Source organism: Chiloscyllium punctatum, chromosome 44, assembly GCF_047496795.1.
Source record: "Chiloscyllium punctatum isolate Juve2018m chromosome 44, sChiPun1.3, whole genome shotgun sequence".
In the NCBI taxonomy this organism is placed as follows: domain Eukaryota; kingdom Metazoa; phylum Chordata; class Chondrichthyes; order Orectolobiformes; family Hemiscylliidae; genus Chiloscyllium; species Chiloscyllium punctatum.
In genome coordinates, this window is record NC_092782.1 from 47,241,313 (window position 1) to 47,264,928 (window position 23,616).

Genomic DNA, 23,616 nt, shown 5'->3' on the forward strand with positions numbered 1-23,616 from the left:
CGCTTGCGGTTCTCTCCAAGTTCGGTTGCTTCACAGCGCCGCTTCACCAGTTTGTGGGGACAGTGGATGCGACACCAGCAAGGAATTTAATCCTGCGCCTATACGAAAGTAAAAAATCACCGCTGAGGAGCGCGAGTGAATTTGATCTTGAGCCTGTTCGACACTTGGTGCAATCGGAAGATGTTGCTTTAATCCAAATTAATTTCTGCTGCGGGACCTTTTCCGATTCAGTTTCCAAACAATTGCACCTTAAATCCAGGGAGATCCTAATTCACCATGGCTCGAACTCGGACGCAGGGAGAAGATTTCACCTTCGTCAACCCTGTGGTTAAATATTTACTATTTTTGTTTAACATGCTGTTCTGGGTAAGTGACTCCACTATCTCGCGTTTAAACTCGTTTTGATTCATCTCTTGTTTCCTGCCGCCTCAGTCTCTGTGCTCTTTTTTTCTTAAATGGCAGCAAACTTGCAGCTAGGCAACCTGTCCTCCTTCTTAGTCCAAGCATGTTCAACCAGAGACTAGCTGAAGCAACACAGGCGTTTCGTGTTTCTGATTTCCCCTCCATTTCATTCTAAACATTCAGGCCAACCACCCGGGGATTTCCTCGCACCAGTATTCAAGGATGGATTTTTTTTTTAAAAATAGCTGGAGGTCCCCTACGGTTTTTCTTTGTTTTTTTTTAAATAAGTGTTAATCATTAACCAGCCTGCAGAATGTTGCCAGCTTTCTGGGATTTCCCATTACCCCTCCCCCAGACATTGTAAAAGCACAGACTTCTTCGAAAAACGTTCTCTTTTTTTTCTCTTCGAATTGATTGAAGACCGGATTCTCAGTAGTTAAAGCAGCTAAGTCTCCAAACTGTTCCCTCACCAGTTCATCGCATCAAAGCGATAATGACTTTTTCCACCGTCCCACGAAAACAATGTTGCTAAATAATTTCGGTTCCTACTAGACACCCTGGTATTTGAATCCCAGTTTCAACTCCTGACACTAAATTGACTTGCTCTTGTGATTATTTACATTGAATATCAAACATCCATCTGTTGACCTTTCATCTCTCCCGGACTAAGGAACACTTGTGTTTACGTACCGCCGATCCAATGAAGTATTTTCTGAAGTCTCGTCACTGTTGTAGGCCAAATCGCACGCTGCAAGAATTCACAAACAACTATATAATAAATATTAGTAACTGTTTACCTGAGAGATGCGGTTTGACTCCATGAGATGCGCGGGCTTGCTCCTGACATTGGGCCCAATCAACTTAAAACTAAAGCGAAATACTGCAGATGCTGGAAATATGGAATAAAAGTGGAATGTTGGAAATCAGTAAGTCAGCATGTGCAGAGAGAAAAACATAGTTGACATTGTCAGGACTGTCACCTCCCATCGCCATTCAGAGGGAATTGGCTTCCAGTCAGAGTCTGGCAAATGCTTGTCCATGTTTAAAATGTATAATTTCATGGGCTGTGGGCACCAGTTGTTCACTGAAGATTTATCACCCAGCCCAGTCACCGTCCAGAATGTGGTGGGATGGTGGTGCACGTCTGCAGTCCCAACTGCAATTGATACACCATTAGGAAGTTTCAAGATGTTAACCCTGTTAGTGAAGGAACAGTGATATATTTGAAAGTCAGTATGGTGTGCAACTTGGAGAGGAGTCTGCTGGTGTTGGTGTTGTGCGCACTGGCTGCCCTTGACCTTCTAGAAGGTGCCGGTCACTGATTTGGAAGGTGCTAACAAAGGAGCCTTGGGAGTTGCTGCAGTTCATCTTGTAGATGCCACTGTGTGTCACTGATGGGGGTGGTAAATGTTTAGGATTGTACATGTACTAGGCTACTTTGTCCTAGATGGTTTTGAGCATCATGAGTGTTGTCAGAACAGCACCCATCCAGACAAGTGGAGAGTATTTCATCGGGTGGTGTGCAGGCATTGGGGACTAGATGAGTGACTCACTACAGAATTCTCCATCTCTGATCTGCTCTTGCAGCTACAGTGTTTATATGGCTGGTATGGTTTAGTCTCTGGTTAATGGTTACACACAGAAAAGTAAGGCCATTGATTATAGAGGAAGATAGTTAGACTACCTCATGTTGGAGGTGGTTGTTGTCTGGCTGTTGTGGCACAAATGTTACTTGCTCCTTATCCAACTTGGAGAAAGTGAGGACTGCAGATGCTGGAGACCAGAGCTTGGCACACCAGCCTCATTCCTGAAGAAGGGCTTGTGCCCGGAACGTCGATTCTGCTGCTCCTCGGATGCTGCCTGGCCTGCTGCACTTTTCCAGCACCACACTTTTCAATACTTATCCAACTTGCCCAAGTACCTATCGCATTCCCAGTTCTTCTCCCCCCCCCCCCCCCCAACAAAAAAAAATCTTTCAGCTTCCTTGGGCTACAAGCCTTATTCCTGAAGAAGGGCTTATGCTCGAAACGTCAATTCGCCTGCTCCTTGGATGCTGCCTGACCAGTTGTGCTTTTCCAGCACCACACTTTTCAACTCTGATCGCCAGCATTTGCAGTCCTCACTTTCTCCAAGTCTGAATACAGTCCAGATCTTGCTACATTTTGACATGGACAGCTTCAGTATCTGAGATGTTGCAAACTATACTGAACATTGTGCAATCATCTGCAAATGTCTTGAAATTGATGGGAAGTCATTGAAGCAGCTGATGATTGTTGGGCCTAGGACACTGAGTCAGCAGTGTCCTGGGGCTGGGATGTCTTCCCCACAAGTTAACTGAATCAAGTTAATCAGTTCAGTCCATTTTGCCTGATGATTATTACATACAACTACAAATCCCTTTGATACTCTGTGCTTCAGAAAATTATCAACAACCGCAGAATTTTGCCTATGGTTATTCTGGTCTATGTTTTGGCTGGCTTTCCATCCTCCAGCAGAGTAGAACATTCTTGACATGTTCCTAACAACTTACATATGTAGGCAGGATCTTTAATATGTTCAACAGAGTAAAAATATCAGTTTAGTCTCCTAAAGTAAACAAGATCATAACTTGTACAGTCACTAAAGTATACTAGATTGGAAAAAAGGCTGTTTTCACATGCAAGGTTTGGGGCACAGATGTAGGAGTAGCAGAATGTGCAGGTGCTCCAGTTGCTACCATGGAATCAGTTTTACAAGAATGAACAAAATCACCCCAGAGGGAATGTTCCTTTCTGGAAGCAAATGAGAAGGGAAGAATAGATTTTGGTTCTTGAAGAGTGCTGTAGATGGTAAGAAATTATCTGACAAAGACTGTGGCTAGTTGGGTGTTGGTTGATGGTAAAGGAGACTCCACAGTGAGGAATAATCTTGTTGGTATAGATGTAGTCAATGACCAAAGCTGCAGTAGAGCATTTGGAGATTCTGCTGGAGGATAGGGAGCCAGCCAAATGTGGACCAGAATAACCAAAGGCAAAATTATGCAGTTGTTAATAATTTTCTGAAGCACAGTGCATTGAAAGGATTTGTAACTGCATGTAATACTCAGGTAAAGTGGACTGAACTGAGTAACTCAGCATTTAGAGATTCTCCTGTTTTTAATATTTGCGTTGTCAGGAGAAAACCTTTTGAACAGCATGCTGTAAATATGAGGTACTGTGGGGCAGTGTAGTAGGTGTATGATATTGGGATCTATGGATATAGCACTGTACTTTACTTAGATGTGCAGGGCGAACAGAGGGTACCTTCAGCCATTGGTCATTCACTTTGTCTTGCCCAAAGCACTCTGGTCACACACACATTGCTCATTACTGGTGCCTACAGTTACATATATTATATTGTATGCATGCACTATTGGAAATGCAGTAACTGACGAGTTGTTAAGTTACTGCCTATTAGTTATTGTAATGATCCTGTGGTGCTATTTTGAGGATAAGCTGAGCATTCCCTCAGTATTCTCGCCAAGAACCTGCACGCTCATCTTGTTTGTGAGATAATGCTGTACATAAAGCTAGTTTTCCATGTTAGAATTGATACATTTTGCAAGCATTTTTCTTTTGTGTAAAATGCCTTGGAATATATTAGGTAGACCTAAAAGGTTCCTAAATAGTAAAAAAAAACTTCCATTTATACAGCACCTTTCACAATCACAAATGTCCAAAGCCCTTAACAGCAGTTGAAGCACTTTTGAAGAGAGCTTTTGAATATCAGTAATTCAGCAAATAATTTGCACATAGATCCTATAAACATCAATGTAATTTATCCTGTAATTCTGTGTTATTTACATTGTATGCTTAAAAAAAATTCTGGTTGAAACAAATTTCTTTTGAATTGACAGATATTGGCTTCTGAATGTCAGGACAAAGTGTTTGGTCCTGTGACATGATGGACAGTACTAGCCTTTCACTTGCTGTTGGCTTCAAAGGCCAACTGGCTTGTTAAGGAATTAAACACAAGTTTGCTTGTGGAGTTACAAAACTAATAGCAATTTGGTGCAACGTTTTTTTTGGTGGGACAGAAAGAATTAAAATCCTGTTTACAAAGATGGAGGGTGGTGTGGGAAGGGAAGGAAGTTGTTTTACTGCCAGATAATCCACACTGAGGACTGGAGCAGTTCACCAACACCAACTCAAGACAATCAGAGATAGAAAGAAAATGCCAGTCTTGCCAATGATCGCTGCATCTTGGAACAAAGTAACGGTCTGAATCTTTTTTTTTCCACAAGTTTACAAAAGAAAACTTTAAAAAAAAAGACCCAAGTATAAGCATTGATATACAGTTAGATTTTGGTTATCATTTAAGATTTATCAAACAAGAAAACAGAAATACCAAGAGAAAAAAAAAGACAAAACTCAACTAACTACTCATGTAACTTGCAACTAACCAGAGTGTATCATTAAAATTCTTACATTATTCAAGAGAGAAAAAAAATCCAGCGGGTAACGCATAAATTGAGCAGTGATTATACATGCTCGGAAAGTGTTAACATCAGATCACAACAAAACCCCTATTTATCCAAAACATCCCGAGCATATAAAATTCACAAAATTAAAAGCTCATTAGTACATTCAGATCAATATAATTTAAAAAAATTTCTAAATTGTAAAAAAAAGTATAAAACGTGTTTTAAATGGAGATCTTCCCCCTTATTCCCAGGGGGCATCACTTCCTTTCCAAAAAACCCATCATAACCTCTCCCAACCAGTGCACCACCCTTGATCCAGGCACCTCACGATAGGATAAGGAAAATTCAAGTATACTACTGAACTAGAACTAAGTGATACCCTATCCCCCACCCACACCAACACCTGGATATATTTGCTAATGTTAATACCATATATGAACATATGACTATAAAATTACAGTCTCAGCAAATAATAATTAAATATATTAATACAAAATAACAGGGGAAAACAACCCAGCTCCCAATGACAAAGATAAAATAAGACAAGGTAGCCACCTTCCCCCCCCCCCATCTACATTAACTAGACCCCCTGGCCTATAGGAAATCGCTAAGTAAAGGATAAATAAATAAGCCCTTTTTCCCACCCACCCCCCCGGAGATAATATTAACCAGTAAAAAATAAAGGGGGGGGGGGTAGACCGGCGTGGGAGTAGGTCAAAACAACATAATTGTCTAAGAGAGTCCAAAAGTTCTTTGGCCTTCTCTGGTGATCCGAAGTTAAACATGGACCCTTCATGGCTAAAGTGTAGTATAGCTGGGTAGCGCAAGGAGTATTGATTGTTTAAATCCCTTAAACACTTCTTTGCTTCATCAAGCACCTTCCTCTTTCGAACCAAAGCTGGGGAAAAGTCCTGAAATAACATAATCTTGGATCCTTTATGAGCCATGGCTTGTGGATCTTTCCCAAGATTTCTGGAGGCTTCCAAAAGCATCTGCCTCACTTTATAGCTCTGCAGCCAGAACAGGACCGGGTGGGGGCGCTGGTTCGAGCTGGGCCTGCGTATTGTGACCTGGTAAGCCCATTCTACCCTTACCTGGCCTGATCCAGCCTTCAGATTCAATAACTGCAGAAGCCACTGTTCAAGGAACCTTGTAAGCTGGCCGCCTTCTTTCCATTTGGGAAGGCCCAGCAAACGAATATTTTTTCGATGACGACCTCGAGAATCGAGGTCAATGTGGTTCTCTAAGGTCCAGATTTGCTGCTTTTGTAGCGTGGCCGAGAGTGAATTCCACCGACTTTGGGACTCTTCTATGAAAGCGTTGAGTTTGGAGATTATTTCTGCGAGGCTCGCCACCGTAGGTAAGTCCCCCGGGGTGGCTGCGGACGCCTCTGCTGCAGCTGGGGAGGGTGGGGGAGGGTCTCCTGCCTGCTGAGAACTGCGGGCTCCTTTCCCCCTAGTCATTTTTACAGGAGACTGAACTGTATAAATTTAATACTAAGCCACTAATTAAATAAAAACTATTTTTAGTTGATTTGGTGAGTATGGTGGGGGAAGGTGGCCCACTTTGCCAAGGTCTTGGGAGGAGCTCTAGAGACTCCGACTTGCTGAGTCGCCGCCATCTTGGATCTCCTGGTCTGTTTCTTAACCTTCTGGCCTCAGAGCAGGGACATTATCACTGTGCCACAAAAGCTTCCAGTTAGCTTTTATATATTTGTGTGGTCCCTCTTTACTGGGTAGAAAATGTTTTCAGGTAACTATGCTATATATTAACAGCTAATAGGCAACGCATTTCAAAATAAATAACTCAACAAAAATGGAATAAGTTTTCGACAGAACATGCTATTGCCAGTGTTCTTTTTGCCTTTGTGTGTGATCTGTTTGCACTGCATTGTCCCATTAAGAATGTTGGATGGTCATGGGCTCCACAGCTTAGTGCGACCAATGCCCTGATACTACACATCAGTCACTACCCTTGACCTCTTTGCAATGTCCCAAATGTTTGTAGAATTTTGGGCATAAGTTACCTGTGGTATTTCCAAAATTGCAACATCAAGTGTATATATTTGACTGTAAGGCACTTTAGGAATTTCTGAGATCATGAAAAATACTTGTGAAATCCTTTCCGTTCTTTTAAATTCATAAGTCCCCTCACCTCTCCGTATTGTAACAAGCTAATGTCAGTGTCTGTTTGTCCCTTCTGTCCTCAGGCCTGTAATTCTTCCCAAAGTCTCTCAGCATTATTTGTTTATTTCTCTTAGATTACATGCATCAAATGTCCCAACCCACCCCCACTTTATGATGGGAAAGACACTGGATATCTGTTGGCACAACCTTTCTCTACTGTTGTTTAGAGTGTGAGGAGGAAAACAATGAAACAAAGATTACAAGAAAAGAAAGTTACTTTTTTGCCTTTTCTCACCAAAAATGCAAAATAAATTACAATGTATTATGAAATGGGAGTTGAAGGAAGCAGGAAGAGAATGATTAGTAATTTGAATGTGTGTTGGGTTTAATAACAGTGTATCTCTAATTACCTGGAGTTATTGACAGGCACTTGTGGATCAATCTGAGACTGGACACCCATTGAACCTCATTCTTAGGGATACTGTCTGGATTCCATGATTCTATGAAACACAGGGAACAAGATGGAGCAACTTATTCCAACTGCGCTGAGAGCTTTCTGTCCCAGAAACAGGCTGGAATACAAAAGCATGGAAGTTATGCTAATCATGTAAAGCTCTGATTAGCATCTATTAGAATGTTGCAATGCATTTGGGTGTTATACATCATCGAGAGTATGAGCCTTGGAGAGGGTGGAGCATGAGTTCACAAGAATGATGGGGTGGGGGTGGGGTGCTGAAGAGGATTGTTATATGGATTGAGTTGTATAGATTAGGCTATTATTTTAAAACCAAGATTGTTTTTTTTTATTTTGGTAAGGACATTGAAATATATAGAACCAACACAGTTACTTGGAGTTGAGATACAGTTCAGCCATGATCTAACTGAATGAAGGGAATGACTCAAGCTGCTGAATGGTTTTCTTCCTGTTCCATATCCAGAATCTGCAGGGCCATCAGTCCAACTATCCTGTTTCTTTAAATGTAGCAGTTGTGCCAAAATTGTTGTAAATGGAGAATATCATGCTCCCCTCCTTCCACTGTTTATGGCTCCTACTACAAGCTATTACATTACTACTATATAAGCTTACTCTTCCATCCTCCCTTCATGGTGCAGAATTGAATCCTGATTAGATGGGTTTTTATAATATGTTCAAGTGATATTGGTTTGCCCTGTTTTATAATGGACTCCATTTATCAGTTAAAACCAATTACAGAGGGTGGCTCACTGAGCTGTGTTGAACATCCCTGGATCATTTGTTAAATCTGTGAGGCAGGGCGGGGGACAGTACCTCCTTCTCAGACAGGACTGGAGGAGGAATGGGGTCTCTCTCTCTGGGGGAGCTGGGGTGGAAAGATAAGTGAAAGTGAGAATAGAGTTGGACTCAGTGGTGAGCACTGCTGCCTCAAAGCACCAAGGACCTTGATTCGATCTCCGCCTTGGGTGACTGTGCAAACCCCACACAGACATACTCCCCATGTCTGCGTGGGTTTCTTCCAGGTGCTCCGGTTTCCTCCACAGTCCAAAGATGTGCAGGTTAGGTGGATTGCCCATTGTAAATTGCCCATACTGGCAGGGTAGGTGGATTAGCCATGGTAAATGTGGGGTTATGAGGATAGGGAGTGGTTGGGGAGTTTGGAAAAGATTTTTAGCTCGGGTTCTGGATGTAAGTTTGCTCACTAAACTGGAAGGTTCATTTTCAGATGTTTCATCACCATACAAGGTGACATCATCAGTAGGCCTCTAGTGAAGCACTGGTGTTATGACTCTCTCTTTGTATTTATGTTTAGGTAACCTAAATACATAAATAGAAAGTGGGTGATAACACCAGTGCTTGACCAGAAACTCAGTAATGTTACCTAGTACAGTGACAAAACTACTTAAAATGAGCCTTTCAGCTCAGTGAGCAAACTTACATCCATAGGGAGGGGTATTGGTTCTGGTTCTGGGTCTGGGTGGGATGCTCTTCCGAGGGTCAGTACAGACTCTATGGACTGAATGGCCTCTTCCATGTTTCCATGAAATACAGGGAGCAACATGAAGCAACTTATTCCAATTGGTTGTCAGTTTTTTGTCCCAGAAAGCACGTAATGATGACACAGATTACACCTGTTACTGATGTTGAACTGCACTGATAAAAGACAGCTACATAAGTAATCCAAAGAAACCTAGCCCATCAGTACCCAATTCAATTACTGTACCTGTCCCCATGCACATGTTCACATAGGCATGGACTGAAAAATACACTGTTCTATGCAGGAGAACACACAGATGCTTGCACATACCCAAGCATCTATAAGCTTCATCTTGCACACGTGAAATCTAACTCCCCTGCCTCACCTCCAATGCTTGATCCCATTATAACAGTGCAAAAGGATAGTGAGGACGTTCTGCCCCATTTGATAGGAAGCCCAGATGTCTGTCATCTAAATTCATTGGATCATTTAAATAAATTGCATCTATTGTTTTGCTAATATCCATAGTGGGTACTGTCGAAATCCCTTCTTGCAATGTTTACAAGTTGTATCAGCATACTGAAAATAGCAGTATGCGCTTCTCCCTGTCCAAACTAAACAAGAGCACATATCATCCCTAGCTCCTTTTTGAACTGGTTATCTACTCTGATATTCACCTAAGCCTCATGTCAGGCCTAGTGCTGAAAATTAACATCTGTCTAATCAGTTGATGCTGTCTGGAACTAAGAGAGTTTACCTGTATTTTTGTATCTTTGGCTGTTCCTTATCTGAGGCTTTGGATCCAATGTACACTGAACACAACTTTTCCTAGTCAAACAGGACAAAACAATGCAGATCATTGAGACTGCATGTCTGGATGTTCAGGAAGATTTCTCAATAGGGTGATTTGTAATCCAGATAGATGATTGAGAAGGTGAATGAATGAACTCTCAGACCAGGCTTCTTCCATCCTTCATTACATTCTCTCCACCACTTCCTGGCTCGTCTTCTGATAGTGACTGGTTCTGGTGAATAGACTGACAGGCTCTGGTTCAACTCTGGCACTTACTTTGGATCTGGAGAGGTTCAGGTCAGGGAGGGAAGAGAATGGGAGATCAGAAAACTTCAAGTGAGACAGACCCTGTAAAATCTGGCAATCTTGTGAGTATGAACTTCCTGTCAATGCTCATGACCTATTTGACTGCGATGAGTATCACAGCCACCTTGATCTCAGCCAAGTTTGGATCGGAGTGAAAGGACAGTATTTGCCTTGCCTTTGAACCTGCCGGTCAGCTATGTTCAATTTTTAGAGGTTGAATAACTTTTTGTTTTAATAATTGATCCTGATCCTTAAGAGCTCCACAGCAGTATAGACACACCATTCCCAGCACAATATACATTGATCCTGCTGCAAATCCCCCTGTTGTTACACTCTGATTCAGGCTTGATGGTGAACAAAGAGGGTACAGGCTGTAAACCATGCTATTGCATTGTGGAAATTGCATGCCAATTGTAGCAATGTGCTGAGAATAGAAAACAGTGAAAGCTCCTGATTTAAACCAGGACCTTGAGATGCAAGGATGGATGGATGGTGCTTAATTCTCCTCATTTGGAAATGAAAGCATCCCTGCTGATTCCCAGTAAGTAGAGTAAAAGATCAATGGCAAGGGAAATGTAGTCAGGCTGTTCCCCTTTTTGAGGGGGATGGTGTAGAAAGGGTGGTGTTTATGTGGTGAGGGGGACATTCTTTAATCACAGCCCCTTCCCATAGTGTGTCTCAACATTATTTCTTTATTCAACAACTTGGATTTGCCTCATGGCACCTTTTTATTATCCCAAATAATTCACCCACTTTCAAAAGGTTTGCTGATCAGAGGGCAGTGAGTTTCTGAATGCTAATAAGCTGTGGAGATGAAGCTTCAAACCTTAATGCCAGGTGTTTGCTCAGTGGGTAGCATGCCTACTTCTCAGTCCAATTGTGTAAATTTAAGTGCCACTACACAGAGCCCAGTACAGGACAGGATTGCCCTTTCTGGTTGATGTAAAAGACCTACTAATGCTATTTGAAAGAAAAAAATATGAGTTTTCATTGATGTCTTGGGCAATATTTAATCCTTCATTTAACAAACTGATTTTTGTTTCCCTTAATCATATGTAGTGAGATTCTGCAGAATGAAAACTTGCTGACACTTTTTTTTTTCTTGACATGATCCTTCAAACTAAGACCTTGTCTTGATATTGCATCTTCCCTGACTTTGCCATGTCCTAAAGTACTGTACTGCTGAAGAAGTGGGGTTTTTGAGTTGCATCCTTCTCGTTACTCTTGACAACTTTCAAATGATTGGAGGAGAGAATCCTGGAAATTTTAGCAGAACAAGAATAAACAAGCAGGATGGCAGTGCTGCCATTATTCCATGTATGAACTATTAAAATGTTTCCTTTTTAGACAGTATGATGTCTGGTCCATTTTCCAGATGGAGTTGAAATGCAGGTTAATTTTGACCTAATTGAATGGCAGAATAGATTCAAATGGCCTCATCCTGGTCATGAGTCATTTTAAAATTAACATGTAGGTGCAGCAAGCAATGAAAAGGATAAATGGTGCATTAGCCTTCATTGCAGCGGTTTTGTGTGCAGAAGTAAAGATATCTTACTGTTGTATAGAGCCTTAGTGAGACCTCACCTGGAACAACGCTCAGAGCACATGGAGGTAGTGAGCAGATTTGCTCCTGAATCCCCAAATTACTCAGAAAAAGTCATTCACAGGCCTGACCAATTAGAGGTTGACGCCATAGTGCAGAAATTTGAGGAGCTGCCTCTCTAACCACAGCTTGGATTTCTTCCATGCTTGCAATTGATATGGTCATTAGTGAGTCCCGTTTGCTGGAAACCACTAGCTAGTGGGATGAGACAAGGTCCATGAGCAGGGGAGCTGAGAGCTAGGAGGAAAAGTATCTGCCTAGAGTTACCATTGGCTGGAATGCAGGCCTTTTGCTGGGTGTGGGAGTTCCATCTCCTGGGTCCCAGGTTGGGACATTCTGCCAGAGGAGGGCAGGATAGGGTTGGGAATGAGAAGGAGGCTTCAAGAGATTGGAGAAGGAGGCTGCAAGGAGATGAGTGTAGCGAAGGATGTTGAGAGAGAGACTGTAAAGGGGGAAGAGTAGTTTTACAACTACCAACAAAAGAATATGCAACCAACTGAAATCCAAAGAAACTTCAAATCAGCAAATAATAAATTATTTGCAAATGAATATGGAATCCCCAGTTTAGGGCAGTGTATGTTTAAAAGTACTATATTGGGTATGGTGGAAGGAATATAGTGTACCCTAATGTAATGAACACTCTCAAATGCTAAATTTAAATCTGCAATTGAGATCTAAGATGCATTATATATAGTTGTAACAGCTCATTTAAAATGTTGCAACTTTGTATAAGTGGGATAGAAACTTGTTAGCTGTAAATTCACCAGTCTGCAAGGTGTGTTCAGAATGATGACCATTTCAGTATAGAAGTGAAGTTATTTTTTGAAACCGAACTTCTAACTTCTGCCTGTTATTTGTACCAATTTAAATGCGTGGCATCTATGAAATTAATGCTTTCCTTGTGTTGTGGCTTAAAGTTTTTAATAGAGACTTGGTGCTTTAGGATATTAATGAATTATTTTAATTCTGCTTGCATAAGAGTCCAAATACCTCTGTCAACATATCCAGAAGGCATTGTTACAACATAACTGCATCACCTAAGAGAAATTTAGGGTAAAAAGAAAAGTAGCCGCTGAAAACCTAAAACTTCCCCTCAAAAATCTTGACTTCCCCCAAAAGCTAAAAATATTTTGACTCTTGACGTGGAGTCTTGTGTATCGTTTTCTACCCTTTATCTAGGAAAGAATGTGCTTGCCATAGAAGAAGTACAGTGGATGTTCACCAGATGAATCCCTAGCTCTGCATGATTATCTTATGAGGAGAGAACAAGGAGAGTCAGCCGATATTCCTTAGACTTTTGCTACAGTTGTACAGGGCCTTGGTAAAGCCACACCTGCAGCATTGTGTAGTTTTGGTCACCTTATCTGAGAAAGGGTGTCTGGCTATGGAGAGAGTGTATTTAAGGTTTATCAGACTGAATCTTGGGAAGGCAGGACTGACTTATGGAGAGAAATTGGATCAGTCCAGACTGAGAGGGGATCTCGTGGAAACTATTAAATTCTAGCAAGACTTTATAGGGTAACTGCAGGAAGGATGTTCCAAATGACCAGGGAGTCCAGAGCCAGGGTCGCAGTTTAAGGATATGCAGTAGGCCATTTAGGATAGAGCCGAGAAGAAATTTCTTCAGCAGTGAGCCTGTGGAATTCTCTAAGGAAAGCATTTGAGACAAAAACATTGAATGTTTTCAAGAAGAAGTTAGATATAGTTCTTGGGGATCAAAGAGCATGACAAAAAAGCAGGAACAAGGTACTGAGTTGGATGAGTGGACGTGATCATACTGAATAGTGGAGGAGACCCCAAAGGCTGAATGGCCTTCTCCTGCTCCTGTTTTCTATGTTTCTATTAATTTTGGAAGAATGAGGGGTGACTTCATTGAAACTGCAAAATATTGAATATGGTGGATATAGTTGACATTTTTCACCTGTCTGATCCTAAAACTAGTGGGCATAAATAATCTCAGAATAAAGAGTCAATCATAAAAGACTTGAATGAGGAGGAATTTCTTCACAGACCATGGCAAATATTTGGATCCTCTATGCCAGAGAGCTGTGAAAGCTCAATCATTGAGCAGGTTCAAGACGGAATGGCTAGGTTTCTGAGACTAAGGGATATCATGATAGACGTTCAGCCGTGATTGAATAAAACAGCAGGACAGATTTGATGGGCTGAATAGCTTACTGCTGTTCTTATGTTTCTAAGAATGATACTTGAAATCCATGTGTTGCTGGATTAGTGGTGCTGGAAGAGCACAGCAGTTCAGGCAGCATCCAAGTAGCTTCAAAATCGACGTTTCGGGCAAAAGCCCTTCATCAGAAATAAAGGCAGTGAGCCTGGAGCATGGAGAGATAAGCTGGAGGAGGGTGGGGGTGGGGAGAAAGTAGCATAGAGTACAATGGGTGAGTGTGGGAGTGGATGAAGGTCAGGGAGGAGAGGGTGGAGTGGATAGGTGGAAAAGGAGATAGGCAGTTAGGACAAGTCCAGACAAGTCATGGGGACAGTTACTGAGCTGGAAGTTTAGAACTAGGGTGAGGTGGGGGAAGGGGAAATGAGGAAACTGTTGAAGTCCACATTGATGCCCTGGGGTTGAAGTGTTCCGAGGCAGAAGATGAGGCGTTCTTCCTCCAGGTGTCTGGTGGTGAGGGAGCACCGGTGAAGGAGGCCCAGGACCTCCATGTCCTCGGCAGAGTGGGAGGGGGAATTGAAATGTTGGGCCACGGGGCGGTGTGGTTGATTGGTACGGGTGTCCTGGAGATGTTCCCTAAAGTGCTCTGCTAGGAGGCGCCCAGTCTCCCCAGTGTAGAGGAGACTGCATCGGGAGCAACGGATACAATAAATGATATTAGTGGATGTGCAAGTAAAACTTTGATGGATGTGGAAGGCTCCTTTAGGGCCTTGGATAGAGGTGAGGGAGGAGGTGTGGGCGCAGGTTTTACAGTTCCTGCGGTGGCAGGGGAAAGTGCCAGGATTGGAGGGTGGGTTGTTTGGGGGCGTGGACCTGACCAGGTAGTCGCGGAGGGAACGGTCTTTGCGGAAGGCGGAAAGGGGTGGGGAGGGAAATATATCCCTGGTGGTGGGGTCTGTTTGGAGGTGGCGGAAATGTCAGCGGATGATTTGGTTTATGTGAAGTTTGGTAGGGTGGAAGGTGAGCACCAGGGGCGTTCTGTCCTTGTTACGGTTGGAGGGGTGGGGTCTGAGGGTGGAGGTGCGGGATGTAGACGAGATGCATTGGAGGGCATCTTTAACCACGTGGGAAGGGAAATTGTGGTCTCTAAAGAAGGAGGCCATCTGGTGTGTTCTGTGGTGGAACTGGCCCTCCTGGGAGCAGATCCGGTGGAGACGGAGGAATTGGGAATACGGGATGGCATTTTTGCAAGAGGTAGGGTGGGAAGAGGTGTAATCCAGGTAGCTGTGGGAGTCGGTGGGTTTGTAAAAAATGTCAGTGTGAAGTCGGTCGTCATTAATGGAGATGGAGAGGTCCAGGAAGGGGAGGGAGGTGTCAGAGATGGTCCAGGTAAATTTAAGGTCAGGGTGGAATGTGTTGGTGAAGTTGATGAATTGCTCAACCTCCTCGCGGGAGCACGACGTGGCGCCAATGCAGTCATCAGTGTAGCGGAGGAAGAGGTGGGGAGTGGTGCCGGTGTAATTACGGAAGATCAACTGCTCTACGTAGCCAACAAAGAGACAGGCATAGCTGGGCCCATACGTGTGCCCATGGCTACCCCATTGGTCTGGAGGAAGTGGGAGGATTCAAAGGAGAAATTGTTAAGGGTGAGGACCAGTTCGGCCAAATGAATGAGAGTGTCAGGGGAAGGGTACTATTGGGGACATCTGGAGAGGAAAAAACGGAGGGCTTGGAGGCCCTGGTCATGGCGGATGGAGGTGTAGAGGGATTGGATATCCATGGTGAAGATGAGGCGTTGGGGGCCAGGGAAACGGAAGTCTTGTAGGAGTTGGAGGGCATGGGTGGTGTCTCGAACGTATGTGGGGAGTTCCTGGGCTAGGGGGGAATAGGACAGTGTCGAGGTAGGTAGAGATGAGTTCAGTGGGGCAGGAACATGCTGAGACAATGGGTCGGCCAGGGTGGTCAGGCTTTTGTGGATCTTGGGAAGGAGGTAGAACCGGGCAGTGCGGGGATCCCGGATTATGAGGTTGGAAGCTGTGGGTGGGAGATCTCCTGAGGTGATGAGGTTCTGTATGGTCTGGGAGATTATGGTTTGGTGATGGGGGGTGGTGTCATGGTCGAGGGGGCAGTAGGAAGAGGTGTCCTCGAGTTGACGTTTGGCTTCAGTGGTGTAGAGTTCAGCGCGCCAGACTACCACTGCGCCCCCTTCATTCACTGGCTTGATGGTGAGGTTGGGATTGGAGCAGAGGGATTGGAGGGCTGCGCGTTGAGGGTGTGAGGTTGGAGTGGGGGAGAGAAGTAGACAGGTTGAGGCAGTTAATGTCCTGGCGGCAGTTGGAAATGAAGAGGTCGAGGGCAGGTAATAGGCCAGCGCAGGGTGTCCAGGTGGATGCAGTGTGTTGGAGGTGGGCTAAGGGGTCCTCGGAAGGTGGGCGGGAGTCCTGATTGTGAAAGTAAGCTCGGAGGCGGAGGCGACGGAAGAATTGTTCAACGTCACGGCGTGTATTAAATTCATTGATGCGTGGACGGAGGGGGATGAAGGTGAGTCCTTTGCTGAGGACTGATCGTTCGTCCTCAGTGAGGGGGAGGTCTGGGGGGATGGTGAAAACTCGGCAGTGCTGGGAGCTGGGATCTGGTGTGGGTGTAGAGCTGGGAGTGGGGGCGGAACCTGTAACTGGAGTGGGTGTGATGTTGGGGGAATGGGGGTGGAGTCCTGAGCAGGGGAAGTGTCAGTAACTGTCCCCATGACTTGTCCAGCCTTGTCCTACCTGCCTATCTCCTTTTCCACCTATCCACTCCACCCTCTCCTCCCTGACCTATCACCTTCATCCCCTCCCCCACTCACCCATTGTACATGCTACTTTCTCCCCACCCCCACCCTCCTCCAGCTTATCTCTCCATGCTTCAGGCTCACTGCCTTTATTCCTGATGAAGGGCTTTTGCCCGAAACGTCGATTTCGAAGCTACTTGGATGCTGCCTGAACTGCTGTGCTCTTCCAGCACCACTAATCCAGAATCTGGTTTCCAGCATCTGCAGTCATTGTTTTTACCTCCATGTGTTGCTTCCTAGTTAAGCACAATAGATCGGGGATGATAGGCAAACAAGCCTTACTGCAAATTATATAGGAAGCAGAGAGAGTTTTGAATGGTCTCCAATAGTCTATGGAAAAATGGAAGCCAGCCACGAATACACTAAAATAGTCCACTCACTAGAAATAAAGCAGTGAGGAGGGTTTCAACAGCAGATAAACTGTCAGGCATTATTATGTAATGGTGTAGAAATATGGTCTTAAACTGATTTTGGGGTCAAATGCGACCTCCAGGCTGAGAACTGTGTTGTTCAGCTTTGGACTTTTGCTAGAGAGGGAGATGGAGACAGTAGCTTTAATGGCATTGCTGGCTGGCACTGAAGTTAGTGGTCTTGCCAGTATTTTGTTAGGAAGAAATTTGTGTTCGTATAGTATTGAATGTTAGATGAGCATTCTGAAAATGTAGAGGTAGAGATGGTAGTTGAGTGAGGTAGGGGTTGGTGACTGGGACCTGGGGAGAATTCGTGAATATGTAGAAACTGATGCTGTGCTTTTGGATGGTATCCACCCAGGGGCATCATGTAGGTGAGGGTGTCAAATATTAATCCTTGAGGGACATGAAGGTTAGTAACCAAATACCCTATTAGGTCAAGAAGCTGGAATTGAAAAGAAGTTTACAATAAATCTTTTGTGTAAGAAGAAACTTCTAAGCACAACGAATCTATCCTGCTTTTGCACTATTCCTTCCCTTACTCCAGGTATTACTGTGCTTTACCTTCAAAATGTCTCTTCATGCTTTTGATAGAATGGAACAAAATCAGAAATAATTGGAAAAACTCAGCAGGTCTGGCAGCATTTATGGAGAGAAAGCAAACTTAACATTTCTGCTCCAGTGACCCTTCTGCAGAACTGAATGGGGCTTCGAAAAATTTGGTATATATGCTAGAGGAGGAGTGGGGGTGTGGATGCTGATTTCCAGCATCTGCGTTTCTTTTGGGGTTTTTTTTGGATGGAAAAGAGCATTGAGTTCAAAATCCATACTGACACTCCAGTGCTGTACTGAGGGCATTGTTTTGTTGTCTCAGGTATTGTCGTTCAAATGTGTGAGGACCTGACTCTCTTAGGTGAACTGTGGCATTGGCTTGAAGGATAGGAAGATTTCCCTGGTATCTGAGCCAGTATTTATTTCTTGGCTGATCCCTAAAGCAGATTGTCTGGTCATTCAACATAATACTGTTTGTGGCACCTTACTATACGTAAATTGGCTGCTACTTTTCCTTCCATTGCAGCAGTGACCATGCAAAATTACGCACTGAAAATCCTGGAAGTACAGGTCATGGAGCAACTATGGTCAAAGACATAAAAAGAATGTTTCAGATCTGTGACTTTTCATAGGAAACTGTTACACATTGAAGGGCATTAAAAAGTCATAGAGTCACACATCATTGAAACAAACCTTTCAATCCAACCATGTTCCCAAACTAAACTAGTTCCACCTGCATGCGCTTGGCCCATTTCCCTACAAACCTTTTCTTATTCATGAACTTATCCAAATATCTTTTAAATGGTGCAACTGTACCTGCATCTGCCTCTTGTCTGGCAGTTCATTCCACACATGAGCCACCAAAATGTAATACCTCACATTCATCCATATTAAACTCTATCTGCTACCTCTCACCCATTGACCCAATCGACCAACATTTCTTAATATCTTTGATAACTTTCTTCACTATCTACCATGCCACCAATTTTGGCGTCTTCTGCAAACTTACTAACCATGCCTCCTAAATGGATGTAGGTTTGCTCGCTGAGCTGGAAGGTTCATTTCCTGATGTTTCTAGAGGCTCTAGAGGCCCACTGAAGATGTTACCTAGTATGGTGACGAAACATCAGGAAATGAACCTTCCAGCTCAGCGAGCGAACCTCAACCTGAGCTACAAATCTTCTCAAAGTTCACTAATGCTGCCTATATTTTCATCCAAATTATTTATATAAAATTACAAACAAAAGTAAACCCAGTTATGATCCCTATGGATTACTGCTGGTCACAGGCCTCTCTTGTCCAAAAAACAAGCCTCCACGACAACCCTCTGTCTCCTACCATAAAGCATTAGTTATTGTCTTAGCTTTGACTGTGAAACCGATATAGCTGTGGTGCCCAGATGTGGTTTATGAGTGTTGTACATTTTCCAAAGGAAAATAGGCATTGTTTTTGAGAAACATTTTAGGCTCTATACCAAAACTGGAAGATTCCATCCAATTAATTCAGCCTCCAGCCAGGAGCGTCCTCTGATGCAGCTCAGCTCTGCACACCTATTGCTGCTTCTGATCTTAATATGGAAAATCTATCTAATGGCCAGCATGTTCCACTGTCTCGCATTTCAGCCTGATTCAGTTCACCATGTTTCCTGAACACTCAAATCAAGACTGTCTGCATAAAGGCAACACATTGATTTCTGAGTTAAGGCCACCATACTTAAAAGCACCCTGACATTCGCAGGATTTCTCCAAGATTTGCAATCAATGCATTTGTTTTAAGGTGCTCATACTGTTTATTTTGGTGAAATACATACATTTTCTATAAAACTCTGCACACAACATAGTAAGTTTAAAAATCACACAACACCAGGTTATAGTCCAACAGGTTTATTTGGAAGCACTAACTTCATTAGGTGGTTGTGGACTATAAGATTGTAAGACACAGAATTTATAGCAAAAGTTTACAGTGTGACGTAACTGAAATTATATATTGAAAAAGACCTTGATTGTTTGTTAAGTCTCTCATCTTTTAGAATGGGCATGTTGGTTTCAGTTCTTTCATATGTAAATCGCAAAACTTTCTTTTTAAAAGTTACATTCTCAAGTGAACCTGTTGGACTATAACCTGGTGTTGTGTGATTTTTAACTTTGTACACCCCAGTTCAACACCGGCATCTCCAAATCATCACAACATAGTAAATGCACCTCCTATGTGCATATTTACTTGAACATTTACTGTCATTCAGTTACGAAGAAAGCAAGCCAGACACCACAATCAAAAGATACTCTCACATTCTGTATCTTTCCAACAAAGCTACAATTGCTGCCTGTAGAATACTTCATTTTCTTTTGCATTCCTCATTAAAATAATTTTGTAGTTTCGTTTTGCTTTCCCAATTGATAGATTTCCCTGTCACTTCAATGGATGACTATTCAGAAAAAAAGAAACTAGTTTTCTCTAGGTTGATGTTATCCCACATGTGACATTAGATCAAGTCTTGTTTGAACAGACAAATTGCAAATACTGCATATGAAAGTAGTGTTGATGGGATGGCTCGAGGCACTGTATTTGTGCTGCCCTCACTTGTCCTGAAGACATGACTCTGTTTTCCTCATATGTTGAAATTGCTTGATGATAGAGACTTAACATTGGCATTGTTCAATGGAGCTTTCTCACCATCCATGTGATCCAACTTGGAAGCTCCAAGGTTGGCTTTCAGATCTTGATTAGATCCTGTGGTCCGGTTTGCTGTATTGGCTGTGCAGTATTGGCTTTAGTGTCTGAGATTTTTCCATAAACCATGTGGCTCACATAGCAATGCTGAGATCTGATGAATATGCTCTTGGTGTATGTAACACTTTGCAAAAACCCCTGAGTTAAGAATTTTGTCCTTGTTACAAACCAACAGTGAAAATGAAGTGCTTACAATTACTCGGTGATGTTGGTATTGCGTCTAAGTCTCAAACGCCTAAGAAGTGATGCAAGTACCACTGCCTGATCTCTGTTCTGAAACAAACTCGATGCTCTTTCCAAAGTCTGAATGTGCCTGTGAAACACTGAGCCTGTTTTTGTCAAGTGAACTTTCCTAATGATATGCAGAGAACATTTGACAAGGAAAGAGATTTTGGACAAACCAATCATTGTTGACATCATGGTTCACTCAAATATCTTCTACCTTTCTTCTCCCAATCTAACATCATAACTATTTATTTCATTCTTCTTCATCTGCTTGTTTCGCTTCCCTTGAAATATATCTATTGTTGGCTCAACCACTTCCCACAGCAGCAAGTTACAAATTCTTGCCACTCTTTAGGGTAAAGAAGTTTTTGAGTTCTTTCCAAAATGCTTTATATTCCACTTTCTCCTTCTATTCTTTAACAATATGTTTATAGTGTGTGCCTTTTTTTTTTCTTTATTTCACTAGTTGTGTTTTCTCTCTTCATCCTGATACATCATTACTGGCTAGATGGTTTGATATCTAGCTGCATGAGAGATTTAAGATAACTGATGAAAAACTTGGTCAAAGAGGTCAGTTTTAAGCTGCATCAGAAATGGAAGAAGTCAAGAGAGGCAAGGGGAAGAGGTTTCAAACCTTTTGATGCTTGACCACTTGTTACAAGCGCATATGGAGGGATTAAAAAAAAAAGAGGGATCTACTGGAGACTAGAAAAAGTAAAGTTACCATTGTGCTAACAGATCAAATGCTGCCCTCTCATTAGAGAGAGACATGACTGGTGGTGGTTTAGCCAAACACATGCTTCTTCATTTAGTCAGGAAGTGCATAGGAGTTTTCCAGGGTTTTTAGAGCTGGAGCAACTTACATAGGTAGGGAGGGTAGGTACAATACTGATTAGATACAGAATAATATATAGAATCATCTTAAATGTATAAGTCAGTAAAACTGACAAGTGGTATATAATATGAAATTTTGGGAAAGATTGAAATATATGGCTATCTATATGTATGTTAATTTGTGGATATTTATCAGCAGATTAGCACTTCCATTCCTACTCTTGAAACATGTTGTTTACTTCACTAGTTACATGAATAGTTCAGTTTTTTCATTTGCTGTCCCAAATTTTTTCATTCTAAGCAACCATTTAGAGGTTGCACTGGCTCTACTGAACACTGCCCCATTCAACACTCAAAGCAGGTAAAACATGAAGTAGAGAATAAAGCACCCTCTCCACTTTCATCAAGATGTTTCACACACATTAGATTCTCAGAAAAGGTTTTGCGGTCCCCACTTTCATTTCCTCTTTGTAGTGACCTTGAACAGCTTCTTAGACACTACAGCTACCTTTTATGGGTAAACTGTTCTTTTGCAGTAGAAGTGGTCATTGTATATGCCTTACAGAGACCCAGACTGCTGTGTTGACTAACCAGATTGGGACATGTTGTATGTAAATACTCAGCTCCAGGTTTTTTGTAGATTCATCTTACTGTTCCTATGATGTTTTTTTGGGGCATGTACCTATGCCAGAATCATAACTTTTCTACTGGTTTCATTTCCTTATTTCTAAAAGAACTTTGGGTTTAAAAATAAGCTTTTGCAATCCTTTAGTGATTTACAAAGGAAATGGTCAATGTTAGCTAAGGAGTCATGAGTTGATCGTATGGAATATTGTCATTGCGTTACCCAATGTCTGTGTGTGGTTGTCGACAAGAACATGATGTTTTCAAAGGTAAGATTAACAGATATTTGGGGATTGAGGATAGATTAAAAACAGATAAATGGGGTGGGTACAATTCAGTTGTGATCTAAATGAATGATGGATGTTAATATTATAAGTAATTAAGATTAGAAGAGAAACAAGTGGTGGTTGTTAACTGATTAATTGATTACCATGACCCAGCTGGGAAGAGTGAGAGTCAAAAAGTGTAGCACTGGAAAAGCACAGCAGGTTAGGCAACATCCAAGCAGCAGTAGAGTTGACCTTCTGATGAAGGGCTTATACCCAAAATGTCAACTCTCCTGCTCCTCGGATACTGCCTGACCTGCTGTGCTTTTCCTGTGCTACACTTTTCGATTCTGATTCTCCAGCATCTGCAGTCCTAACTTTTTCTCCCAGGTGCATAGAGTGTACTGCACTGGAATCAAATTTCATTACTTTATGAGCCATCACAAATGTATAAATGACCAATTGAATCACCAAGATGGTAACGTTACCTGAACTGGACTGCTATCCAAAACAAAATGAACTTGCCAAATTCCATCAATAATCAAAAACGCTTGTTAAATGATAGGTTTATTCAAAGTAAACAATTGGTAAAATGGATTACTTGCCACTATTGTGCAAGTTTAAACTGTAGCCCTATAAAGCCAAACACATGCTTCTTCATTTACAAATAGGACCGATGAGGTAGATAACTCTGCAGGAATGTCTTGAGTGGAAAATGTAATTAAAAAGAATAAACCATAACACTGGAATGAGATGGTTCCGTTAGAATCATAGAATCACTACAGATTGGACGCAGGCCATTTGGCCCATTGAGTTCACTTTGACCCTCATCCAGACCTGCCCCCTTACTCTTAAGTCTATAAGCCTGCATTTCCTATGGCCAATCCATCTAGCTCGCACATCCCTGGGCTCTACGGGCAATTTAGCATGGCCAATTCACCTTACCTTTAAGATCTTTGGATTGTAGGAGGAAACTAGAGCACCCAGAGGAAACTCACACAGATGAAGAATGTGCAAACTCCACACAGTCACTTGAGGTTGGAATTGAATCCAGGACTCTGCTGATGTGAGGCAACAGTGCTAGCCATTGAGCCACTCTGCTGCTTATTTTGATTTTAGTTTTTGGAGATTATATGATGTCTGTTGCAGAGCAACGAAAAATCCTCAAATCTGTCACTGCTCAATTGGTAATGGGTCTTTGCTTGAGTTAGGACCACTTCTGTTCAGTCTCCTTGAGTTTCTTCTCCAGTTTGCTTGCCGGATTTCAGGAGGTCTGAGCTCAACTGCCTCCCTTCTCGGTTCTGTGATAAACTATAACTTAAAAATTGTAAAATCTATTGCATGACAGCTTTTTAACCAGCTTGTGTCTCAAGGAATTGAATGCAGCTTCTGCACAAGTT

At 42.5% G+C, this 23,616-nt stretch overlaps 1 protein-coding gene across 3 annotated transcripts in view; it reads left to right on the forward strand.

Annotated features, from left to right (window-relative positions):
• Nucleotides 1-35: 35 nt before the first annotated feature.
• The window catches only part of tspan33a (tetraspanin 33a), a 48,262-nt gene continuing 24,681 nt past the window's right edge, over nucleotides 36-23,616 (forward strand). For 2 of the 3 annotated variants that reach the window (XM_072562832.1, XM_072562834.1), the window contains exon 1: nucleotides 36-366. In XM_072562832.1, the coding sequence (XP_072418933.1) occupies nucleotides 277-366 (90 nt within the window). In that variant the 5' untranslated portion in view covers nucleotides 36-276. The remainder of the gene's footprint in view (nucleotides 367-23,616) is intronic. The other variant, XM_072562831.1, reaches the window with a different exon arrangement.